At 39.3% G+C, this 12,409-nt stretch overlaps 1 protein-coding gene across 1 annotated transcript in view; it reads left to right on the top strand.

Annotated features, from left to right (window-relative positions):
* The first annotated feature begins 699 nt into the window (after positions 1-699).
* Ryk (receptor like tyrosine kinase) overlaps positions 700-12,409 on the top strand; it is an 83,053-nt gene continuing 71,343 nt past the window's right edge. The window contains exon 1 of the mRNA XM_026383824.2: positions 700-925. Coding sequence (XP_026239609.1) covers positions 700-925 — 226 coding nt within the window. The remainder of the gene's footprint in view (positions 926-12,409) is intronic.

Here is a 12,409-nt window from a genome sequence, read left to right as displayed (position 1 = left end):
GAAGTAAAAATTTGTAACCTGTAAAAATAAGTTGCTAAAGTTTGCTAAGATCTTTCTGGAAAGTACAAAGATGTATATAGTATAAACCCATGAGGATAGGCACGGAAATGTTGAAGTTGACCTCCGACGGTGGGATAACGGATCATTTCTATTTATCTGCATTTTCTCACTAAACAGAAACGCATGTTTCTCTTTCGCAACCAGAGCAGCGCACGCACGCAGGCATTTCCGTGGTCCTGGGGCGCCCACTCGACTGCAGGCGTGATCTGTCGCCTGCATTCTTGACAACGAAGGAGGCTTACAGACAGTGGACTAGCAAACTCCAGAAGCGGTGACAACGTAGGGCGGGAACCGGCTCTTCAACTTAGGGCGTCCCAAGAACCCTTCGCTCAGCCAGGGCACTTTAAACCCCTACGCCCACGGCCCGGCCGCGTCCCGCACCGAGCGGGCCGCGCGTGCGTACGCGCTCCCGGGGCGGCGGCGGCGCGCACGGATGCGCCTCGGCGAGCAGCCCCCAGCAGTGGACGATGCCGCGCGGCGGCGCGCTCCGGCAGTCTGAAGCGGTGGCTGGCTGCCACGGGCCGGCGGCGCGATGAGCTGGGCGGCCGCCCCCGGCTCGGGGCTGTGAGGGGCTCGGAGCCGGGGGTGGGCGGCGGCGCGGCGGGCGGCGGAGGCTCTTTCTCGGCGGCGGCGGCGGCCATGCGCGGGGCGGCGCGGCTGGAGCTGCTGGGCCGGGGCCGCCTCCCGGGGGCCCGCGGCCTGAGGGCCCCGCCGCCGCCGCTGCTCCTGTTAGCGCTGCTGCCGCTGCTGCCCGCTCCCGGTGCCGCCGCCGCCCCGGCCCCGCGGCCCCCCGCGCTGCCGTCCGTGGCCGCGGGGCCCAGCGTGAGCCTTTACCTGAGCGAGGATGAGGTGCGCCGGCTGATCGGTGAGTGGGGCCGCCCGGGCCGGGGTGGGCACGTCGCGCGGCTTCCGGTCCCCTCCCCGCCCCAGCGCTCGCCAGCCCCTGGCAGGGCCGGGGTCGCCCCGGAGTCCCGGGACCCCGGCCTCCGCCTGCCGTGCTGGCCTGGAGGTGTGGTCCCTGCCTGGCCCCCGCCCCGGGCAACCTCCCGGCCTCCCCCTTCGCCCTTGCTGCTCGACCGCCCTGGGGACCCCCGGCTGCCGCCAGAGACCCGGATCCAGCCCGTTCCATCCTCCTGCAGCCCTTCATTGCCCCCTGGCTCTCTGGAGTCCGGCGTCGGAACATCTTTTATTCCCGGCCGAGCGAAGTTGCCTTAAAGTGTGTGTCACTCGAGGGCCCTGGAGTTTGGGATACTTGGAAGTTCGCTTTTCAGACTAAACTGGCAAACCATTGGCTCAGGTTTTGGTATCCCAGTAGGCCACGCTGTTTGCTCATACTTTCTGCTAACATACTTTTACAAAATAAATAAATACTTGGATAAATAAAAGGGAGGGGAAGGTGGCACGAAATATGTCAGCCTCCAAATCTTGAAACCGATAAGAATATTTTTAAAGAGTAGGTGAATCGCCAGGTAGCAGATCTTTTCGCTTCTGCAGTATCCTTTTGGTGTTGGGTTCATTGGAGTTTGGACTGATCTGCATTTCCAGGCCACTCGCCTGCTTTGAATACTTTGAAGGGAAAGGAGAACTTGGCTTTGTGTCGATTGGTGATTTTATTTACCTACTTAGCTTTGTTATTTGGGGAATTACTTTGGAAAAAACTGATGCTGTTCTCCAGTTGGGACTTTGTAGATTCTAGAAATACCCCTTGGAGGAAGATCTGGCCCCCAATGGAGTATGATAGTTGCAGATACCTAGACTTAGCTTTCTTTTGTGTGTTGTGGCAATCCCTTCATTTTGTCTCTGGGTGTGGTGCTTCTGAGTATTTGAGGGGAAAGTTTCAAGTATCCATTATCCGTCAGTTTTACTTTAGTGTTTTTTTTTTTTTTTTTTTTTTTTTTTTTTTAAGGTTAGAGTACTTTCTTGAGGTCTGCTGAGATAAACTCAGAATTGAAATGAGGTTGCTTTTAGCAGATGGTTTAGACATTGTTACACGTATGGGTTTGTAGCCTTTAATCAAATAATAATTTTGTTCGGTACTTAATCCTCATTTTAGTCCACCTGAACTAGCTAAATTTAGTCTAAATGAACTAAAACTGCAAATTGGGTTAGTCCTGGAACATGAGAGTAAGGCTGAGGAAAAATAATGAATGCTTGTAAGTCAACTCATATCATATTAATTAAAAATATTAATGTTATGCATGCTTTTGTAAAGCTTTTTTTTTTTTTAAATAAAATATATAATTTGCGACTTACTTTACATGTGTTTCTTTTCCCCTCCCAACCAAGGATAGAGGTAGGGGACAGAAAACTAGAGGCTGACATTGATTGTTTATATGTATCTGCCTCTAGATACTTTATTTTAGGAATTTAAATAACTTGCTCAAGGGGCTGGGGATGTGGCTCAAGTGGTAGCGCGCTCGCCTGGCATGCATGCGGCCTGGGTTCGATCCTCAGCACCACATACAAACAAAAGATGTTGTGTCCGCCAAATACTAAAAAAAAAATAAATATTAAAATTATCTCTCTCTCTCCCTCTCACTCTTTCTTAAATAAATAAATAAATAAATAACTTGCTCAAGGTAACACTGTTTTTTGTATGTGTGTGTATAAAAAACTTAGGTGCAGACGAAGTTTTATTGAATGAAATGAAGATATACTTATGGTGGAATGGTGGAAAATAAATAATTGCTAATTAGTATTTGAAATAATATAAATTTGTAAACCCAATTTTTTGTATTTGTAGTAGAGGAAGCTCCTGATTGATGAGTATCCAGTAGCAGTATTTTCTCTAGTGCAAATTGAACTGATCTGTTACAGTGTATCTAGACTCTTCATCTTGCCAGATTCAGGTCTCTACTTTCTGTCCCCATCTCCTTCATACAGTCTACCTTAAAATAATTTCTTGGCTCCTCTTTGACAGAGAAGAGCAAGTGAGATGTATATCTGATCTCCAGAGTTCTCAGAATATATTTTTCCAGGGAAGCGGTTATAATATTTTTGTGCCGTATTTTTGAATTGTTATGGGTTAAATGTCTTCTAAATACTGGTATGCAAACTACCCATGATTTTACAGTATTTCTAAGGAAATGAGTTTAGGATTCCAAATAAGAAACTTACAAATTAGGTTGATAGTGACAGTTACCAATTTGTAATTGAACTAATTGTGCTTGGTATGAGAATAAGTTGTTTTAATCCAATTATTATGTGTACATAGGTTTCTAAAAAATCGAATTGAGGCTTAAAACAAAAACAATAATAATCTCTTGCCTTTGGCTTTTTTATCCTTCAGGCCCTACTTTCCAGTGGTTGCTGCCATCTTAGCTAGTTTTTGTTTATTTTTCCCTTGTTTTTTACTTTCATATTTCTAAATCAGTGTAGAGTAAGCATTTGACTTCCTAATATCATAACTGATTTCTTATACTCTTTTTCCCCTAAACTCTCCAGTGTAATTTTTTTGTAAAATTAGCAGTTAGTATATATGATTATGTACATATATATGTTGCTTACTTCTGAGTTAAATAGGGACTTATGATTCAGTTTTTCTGCATGTTGTTTTTACCCAGAGCAAGTTGTGTTTTAAGCTTTCTGATTAGTGTTGTATATCTATGCATGAATTCCCTCAAGTACTCCAAGAAACATGCTAAATGCCTTTTGATCTCCCCTGCCCTCCTCCTAGGTAGGCACATCTAGTCATCGTTAGTTCCACTGGATTTTATCTTATAGACTTCTTGGTCTGGAGCCTTCCATCCTCTTGCCTCAGTCTGGACAGAGGACTTCCTGTCCCTTCTCTCCTGTCTTGAACCTCCTGTCTTCCTTTTTCTTGGTTTGCTTTTTTTTTTTTTTTTTTTGCTAATATGTATTCTCAGTAGCATCCTAAGAAGGGGTACATGGGAGATAAATTATTTGAGGCCCTGAATGTCTGAAGGCGTTCATCTTATCCTCAGTTTTTAAATGATTTGGCCGAATTTAAAATATTAGGTTGAAAATAAATTTTCTTTACAATTTTATTCATATTTTCACTCTGTTTGCTGTCTTAAGTGTTTCACATAAAAAGTCTAAAGCCAGCCTTTTTTTTCCCTCCCTGTGGTTTTTTGAAGTTCATGGTCTTTCTGGCTGGCATTCTAAAGTTTTGAAGCTTGCGTGTGGTTTGTGTGTTTCTTTTGTCTTTGTGGGTCTTTTAATCTGGACTCATATTCTTCATTTTTCAGAAATACCTGTTCCTTGTTTTATAATCTACCTTTATCTGTTTTTCTTTTAGAGACTTCTCTTAGTTTGGTTATTGAATCCCCTAAAATCAAGCTTCCTTTCTGCCTATAATTTATTTCTTTATAATGAAAGGAGTGTACAGGGGAGGATTTCTCAATTTTATAAGTTTTCATTTTTAAAATGTTAATGATTGTATTTTCAAATTTAAGGCTTTTTGTTCTTTATTGCCATTTTGTTGCATCTTATTTTATGGGTGTATCACTTTTCTTTATATCTGAGGTGTGTATGTATTGTTTTCCTTTTTTATCTTTATGCTTAATATACTTTTAGCATTTCTTTGCTTTCTCCACTGTGCCTGATCATTTTAGGGTATTTTTCTTTATTTGTGTAGATCACAAATACCTGGTGATTCTTGACTGTATGTAATGAAGAATAAGATTTTGAGAAGTTGATTGGGGAAGAGAGCACATCTGTGCTGGTGATATGACGACTTCCTTTGGCATGTGAATAGACCTTTCATTGGGAATCTGCCTCAGTAGCAGTACCTTTATCTTCTTTGGCATTAGTCAATTTCTCCAGAGAACAAACTGCCAGACTCCTGTATCTGATGAGCTTAGTGATACACTGGCTACCAGGGTTTCAGTTGGGTGTCACCCTTCAGACTGTAAACTTTTACTTTTGGTTATAGTTTTCCTGCCTCTCTGATTCAGCTTTCTCAGAAAACACTTCAGGTGTCCCGCTGAACCTGTGCATCCAACTTTTTTGAGTCCTTGCTGTGGCTTCTGTCTTGTCAGGCCTGAGCTTCAAGTCATTCTTTGGTACTTACTCCCTTGGTGTCTCCATGGCTGAGTCCCTTCTCAGGGGACCAGGGGCAGTGACCACTCCTCTGTCTAACTACTTTCCATCTTGCAAAGTTTGTTGAAATGTGTGTTCAGTTGTCTCTCCTGTTTGTCCTTGTGGTTTGATGTCATTGTGATTCCTTTACCATCATTTCAGAAGAGTTTTGGAAGGAAACAGGGTTAAAAGCTGTGGTCATTCTGCAGTGTGTAAAATGGCATTTAAGCTTGGACTTTATTGGTGAGAATGTGCAGCATTGTATTAAAAGTAGCAATGGTGTTTGCAGTAGTAGTTGACAGTGCTATTGATGTGTGGTAGTGTTTTGCCTATGTCAGACATAAAACTAATCCTTGTGTTAGGTATACACTATTATTCCTATTTTCTAGATGAATGTCTGAGTTTGTTTGTGCTATTGTAACAGAATATCATAGAGTAAGAGGCTTTTAAACAATAGAATGTTGTGTTGTGTCCCCCACTCCCCACCCATTTTGGAGGCTGCAAAGTCCAAGATCTAAGCCCTGGTAGATAAGGTGACTGCTGAGGGCCTACCTTCTTGTTCATAGACAGCCCTTCTTGCTGTGTTCCTGACATAGTGAAAGGGTCAAATGAGCCCCGTGGGGCCTTTTTATAAGGGTACTCATCCTATTCATGAGGATTCTGCCCTTAGGACCTAATCGTTTGCTCATACTATCACTTGGGGGATTTTAGCATATGAATTTGAAGATCATACAAAGATTCAGATCATAGCAATGAGGAAACAGAGTTCGAGTGGGTCTGTAACTAGCCTGATTCTTTGGTAGTAGGCCATGCAGTACTGATGGAAGTTCACATATTTTGAAGACTTCTAGAACTTCGGGAACTTTTTTTTTTTTTTTTTTTAAATCTCTTAGTGACTTTCCTGTGTCCCTAGGACCTGCTTCATTGCTGTTATTTACTGTTCTTAACAGATTGCAGAGTAGGTTCCCACCTAGCCATTTAATGATTCAGGGTCTTTTGGACAGTGGGTAGAGATCCAGACTTTGATTCAGTGTTGCCTGAGACTGAAATCCATACTGCCTCCTCGTCAGATCTGTAGGAACTATAGTTAACCAAAGACTCAAGGAGTTGGATCTGAAAGCTGCCACATGTGCTTGTTTGTGGTCTTGATAATTATCTCTGTCTTCCCATGTTCTCTATCTAATTGATAATTTTGATACCGAGTTTCACCCTTGCTGGGGCAATGCCAGAGATTTGGGAATAAAATGCTGGTGGGTGGGAGGTGTGACCTAAATTGGTCGTTGCAACCCGGGTGGTGGTAATAGGGGATTTGTGGTTGATTGGGGTCAGGCAGACTTCTGAGAATAGATTCCTCACCAGTTAGAAATTCACTCTGAGTGACTTGCATCTTCTTTTAAAAATAAGTATACCTTCTAAAAAAGTGAAGTTTGTTCACATCTATTTAAAATCAGCTCATATATCATTGCTCCCCATAACAGTACAGAAAAAATATTTGAAGTCAGATCATGTATCATTTGTGGTAGAAAATTGTGATAAAATTATTAGTTTTCTTTTTGAGAATTTTGTAGGGGGTACCAATTGTTATATCTACATCTTTACACGGTGTTAAGAATTATATTGCTGATTGGTAGAAATTTTAAGTATTTTTGCAGGAATGATAACTTTTGAGAGAGGCAATGGAGGGAAGGTGTCGCAGAAAAGGAAACATTGATCCTCATCTTGAAGGAGATGGAGAGGCAGAAGAGAGGAGCACTTCATGCCAGGTAGAGAAAATGGCATGAACAAGGGCATAGAAGTAGGAAGCAGATTTGTGAAGTCCAAGGAGTGAGATAAGAAAAATTTGCAAAGCCTGGGAGTGGCAGAATATAAAGCCACAAGTAAAACGTAAAGATAGGTTGAGGTTGAATTAGGAATTTGAATTTTATCTAATAGGGAATGAGAAGCTGTTGAAGAATTTAGAAAAGGAAAGTGCATTGGCAGTATTGAGTTATAGAATTGATAACTTTGGTCCAAGTGACATGGTGTCTTGGATGGGGAAATAGGATAGTCAGCCTTGAGATGGTAAATGGGATTAATTGGGGCAGTCAGAGCTAAAGACAAGGGAAGGGTCACAGAAGAATTCAGATTTCAGATTTGAGCACCTGAACTAAAGGACCCTTTCCTCTTGGGAGAAATGGTGGAGAGAAAGAAAAATGAGATGAGCCATGTGTTCCTGTCCTCCCAGCACTTCTGTTTCTTTAGATATCAGGCCAAGTATTTGGTGAAGGAGGGTGTTCTCTCTGCTGGTGTACTGGCATAATCTGACATAGAACACAGATCCTAGGATGGGATGGGGGCATGTTGGTGGAAGTAGATTAGCACCCAGTAGCAAACCCTTAACCCTGGGCATTTTGGGTAGGACTGTTGGTATTGACTCAGTATTAATTTGAGTCCATGTGTTCTTCATTGGGAGAGTAGGGATGAGACATTGTGCAATTGTGGGTTTGAGGTTTTTTGATTTTTTTTTCTTTTTACACATGTGGGGGAGAATTCTATCCAATTGTGAATTATGGCTAAACCTGTCCCTTGTGAGTCACATCCTGAGTTGACAAATGAGTCAGTTTTGAAGGTCCTGCCTAAAATGCTGTCTGGGTTTAAAGGATCACTGTAGGAACAAATGAAATGTGTGTATTTATTCCAGCACTCCAAATTGAGAAGTTTCATGGCATTACTTTTAGGGATTTGATGCAGTTACGCCAGTGTTATGAAAAATCTTTTCGAAGATATTTCCTAAAACAAAATAAAAACTTGTACATTAAACAGAACTGATAGTTACTCTGAAATTATATTAAAAGGATACTTTTTTGTGTTATTCATGTTAATGTAAATCAAGTGTAATATTTTCAAATCAAAATGTTACTAACCAGCTTTCATTTGTGTAGGATTGCTTAAAATATTATGTACCCAAACAAATGTATATTGCTGAATTACATAATAAATGCTTACTGAATTGTTAATTTGGTGTTCCCTCCAATGATACTGCTGAGTGAATTTCATAGGTGCTATTCATTCATTTTTTTTAATTTTTAAATTTTTTATTCTGATTCGTTATATATGACAGGAATGCATTACAATTCATATTACACGTATAGAGCACAATTTTTCATATCTCTGGTTGTACACAAGTATATTTCACACCATTCGTGTCTTTATACATGTACTTTGGATAATGATGTCCATCTCATTCCACTATTATTTCTACCCCCATGCCCCCTCCCTTACTCTTCCATCCCTTTACCCTATCTAGAGTTCATCTATTCCTCCCATGGTCTCCCTTCCTACCCCACTATGAAATAGCCTGATGCTGGTTGTTTTAATGAATCATAGTAGTAGCCATTATTTATCATGTGGTTAGTATGTGCCCAACACTTTAAAAACACTTCATGAAATAGATTTCTTTTTATGGTCATGTTTGTTGAGATATACTTTATATATGGTAAAATTTGCCCTATTTAGTTTTATAGTTATATGAATCTTGACAACACAAATATAAAAAATGACTCTCTCTCTCTCTCTATATATATATCTATATATATAGATATATAGATATATAGTACTACAGTCAAGATACAGAACATGTTACCTTGGTCTCCTTTACTTCTTTTTTTTTTTTAAAATAAGTGAAATTAATTGTAATATATTTTCATTTAACCCAATGCATTTCCAACATAATTTGCAAAGAAAATAATTGTTAGTAAGATATTTCATGTTCATTTTGTTTGTCCTATTAATTCTTTGGAATCTAATGACTGTTTAACACATATCACACCTCTGTTAAGTAGATTAGACACATTTCAAATACTCAGTAGCCTCATGTAACCAATGGCTGCCATATTGGCTCCTTTCTCCATCTTTTACCTTTTGGTGAGACATATGCTGTAGGTTGCATGGTAAGTCCCCTTGTTATGTGGTTTCTTGTTGAGTTCTGTCGAAAGGGACACCAAAGAGATGAACTTAGAATATACAAGAGTAGAGTGAGGTGCTTTATTCCTCCCTATAAGATTCTGTTAGACTGTGAGTTGGTTTCATCATGCTTTTGGTGGGAATAACTTCCATTAGGTCACCTTCTCCTACAAGGTTTTCATAATGGCTTTCTCTTTTTTCACCTCCTACCTGTCCCAAGTCTACAGAAGGAAAGGTGCTTCACAAAATTTGTTGGTTTCCCTCAACCTTGCCCTTACCTTTATAAATGCCTTATTAAACAATTTTTCCTGATTGATCTTTTTCATCTTTGAATAATATACATCATCTCATATCACAGGCAATATATATACACACATACCAGGTTAATTATATATTAAAATATAACATATAAAATGCTAAAACTTGTGTAACTTTATGAAGAGAAATGGAAAACAAAAAAATACAAAATAAACAAAGACCTGAAAAATTAGATGACTTAGTAGTTAAATTTTTATGTGTAAAAATTTATCAAAAAGGGGTGAAAGAGACATGAATTGTACTGCTGGTCATTTTTGTTTACTTTTGGTATTTAGCTTGACTTGGTTTCTACTTCCATTGGCTTTTCCTTTATTGTAGTTCTTCTCTTTGCATATTTTCATTGTTGTTTTTCATTTCCTCCTTGTAAAATATTTTGCCAAGAATGTTCTGTAGTGTAAGCTTTCTTACTGTAAATTCTTTTAGCTTTTGTTTATCATGGAAGGTTTTTATTTCATCATCAAATTTGAAGCTTAATTTTTGCTGGATATAAATTCTTGGTTGGCATCCATTATCTTTTAGAGCTTGGTATATGCCTAGCCTGCTGTAAATCCTATTTTTGTCTCATACGTTTTCATCTTAAGAAATTTGATATATTCTGACCTCCTATGTGAATTTTTAGAAACTTGAGTCCATTAAGATTCACTTTATTGTAATGTTATGTGGGTTTTGATAAATGCATAGTGTCCTGTGTCCACCACATTTTCATGTGGTAATGTATAGAGCTACATGCCCAGCCCTTTTTATTTTGAAGCAGGGTCTCACTAAGTTGCCCAGGCTGGCTTTGAACTTGCTACCTTTCTGCCTGTCTCCCAAGTAGCTGGGATTGTAGGCATGTGTCACTGTGCCTGACTTTGTTTCTTTTACTTACTATTCTTGGATAAGGTTGGGAAGCATCTTTAACATCTCTGCAGTTGTGGTACAAATGTTGTCTTTAGTAATAACATTTATCCATTTATTATACAGTTATTGTTTCTATTTAACTTTTTGACCATGTAGAGTACTTGTATTTGTTGTTTCAGAGTTTCCTTATTTATTCATTCTAACGTATTTCTCTCCATATATATGTGTTTTCTTATTTCTTTGCATACCTGGTAATTTTAGACTGGGTGGCAAGCCTTGTGAATTTTACCTTGCTGAGTGCTGGATATTTTTGTATTCCAATAAATATTCTTGGGTTTTGTTCTGGGTTGCAGTTAAGTCACTTGGAAACAGTTCAGTTCATTCAGGTCTTTCTTTTAAGACTTCTTGGATGGAACAGGAACAATGCTCATTGTAGGGCTAATTATTTCTTGTTGCTGATTCAGGACCTTTCTGTGTACTTGCCTTAATGAACTCTGAAACGGGAAGTCTTCTATTTTGGCTAATAGGAATAGTTCAGAATTCTATGTGACTGCTAGGCACAGTTACCTTTTTCATGTGTGTGTGGTGTGTGTGTGTGTGTGTGTGTGTGTGTGTGTGTATGAATTTTTTTAGTTGTAGATGGACACAATACTTTTATTTATTTAATTTTATGTGGTGCTGTGGATTGAACCCAGGGCCTTATACAGGCCAGAATAGTGTTCTACCACTGGACCGCAACCCCTGCCCCTGCCTTTTTCTTTATTGAGTAGTTTCTTATATGCCTACTGTGATTAGTACTTAGCTGAATACTGGAGGGCAGCTCTCTGTAGATTGTGAATTTCTCTTCAGATCTTTTTTCTAGTTATTTGTGCTGATAATCTAGCTTTTCTTTCTTGACTTTCACCTTTGTCTTCTTAACTCTTCTGTGTACCTCAGTTGTAGAACTCATCTATTTGTGATCCTCTCTTTTGGCATCAATCACTGTTTTCCGTTGTTCTATGTTTTAAACAAGTATTTTATATGTTTTGTCTGTTTTTTAGTTATTTCACATGATAGGATAAATCTGGTCTTTGTTATTTTATCTTATGAAGAAGTAGAAATGACAGGAATTGTATTTTTATTGTTTACATCTTCCCTAAAATTGGTTAACTCCTTAAATTATTTATTGAAGGAGAGAACCCAGTTTAATCTAAAAAAAGTGTTTAGGTTTGTATATGTGCTTGCATGTACATATAACATTCTTTGGGATATAATAGATAACATGATGTGGGAAAGTATTGGATTTAGAAATCTGTATGTTTGAGTTTTCATTCCATCTCCTTCAGTTATCTGTGGGTAGACACATCACAAATGTTTCTAAGTTTTATTTTCTTCATGTATAAGATGGGTTGCTTTTTAGTGTACAATAGGGTTGCTGTTAGCACAGATAGTAAGTATCTATGAAAGTGCTACATAATCCTCAAAACTATTTTAATCATTGGTGGAAATTTGCATACTTTTGGATTAAAAAATGAAATTATAGGCTGTTATGTCATTTAGGTATAATTATTTGATTGATTGCCTTTAATAACAATATTTATTCGCTTTTACAATTATTTATTGAATGTATGAGAGCTTATTTTAGGGACTTGAGGTCAAGATGTAATCTTTGTGGAACTAACTTCTGGCAGAGAGCTGGGTGATTAGCCTTAGAAAATAATTCAGGTAGCTTTTGAACTTGATTCCCAAGATAGCACTTTACTGTACATCCTCTTGCTGTCAGAGAGAAGAGAAGTTTGTGGGTTCTTTCTTATGCTTTGAGTTCTTGGACATAACAGCCAACTCTAACTAATGGCTGCTGAGACTGACTGGAGGAGAGAATGTACTCTCCTTAGGACTTGGTTATGAAAGAAGTTGAATGGTGACGATGTCAAACTGAGTAAATTATTCCATCTTTGTTACAGTGCTGTGGCATATATATAAACATATCAAATAATTTTCTTCTTTTAGGTCAGGGACCAATGGCAAGTTGGAGAATTCTGGCACTTTGGCAGGGGATGCCTCATATTTTATATTGTAATGTTAGAGATTATGGGTTTTGTTTCCTTCCTTCCTTCCTTCCGTCATTGCTTGCTTCCTTCCTTCCTTTCTTCCTTCCTTCACTGGGGATTGAACATGGGGTCATTATACCAGCCCTTTGTATTTTGAAGCAGGTTCTCACTAAGTTGCT

Source organism: Urocitellus parryii, chromosome 2 (assembly GCF_045843805.1).
Source record: "Urocitellus parryii isolate mUroPar1 chromosome 2, mUroPar1.hap1, whole genome shotgun sequence".
NCBI lineage: Eukaryota > Metazoa > Chordata > Mammalia > Rodentia > Sciuridae > Urocitellus > Urocitellus parryii.
This window is presented reverse-complemented; position numbering and strand designations above follow the sequence as displayed.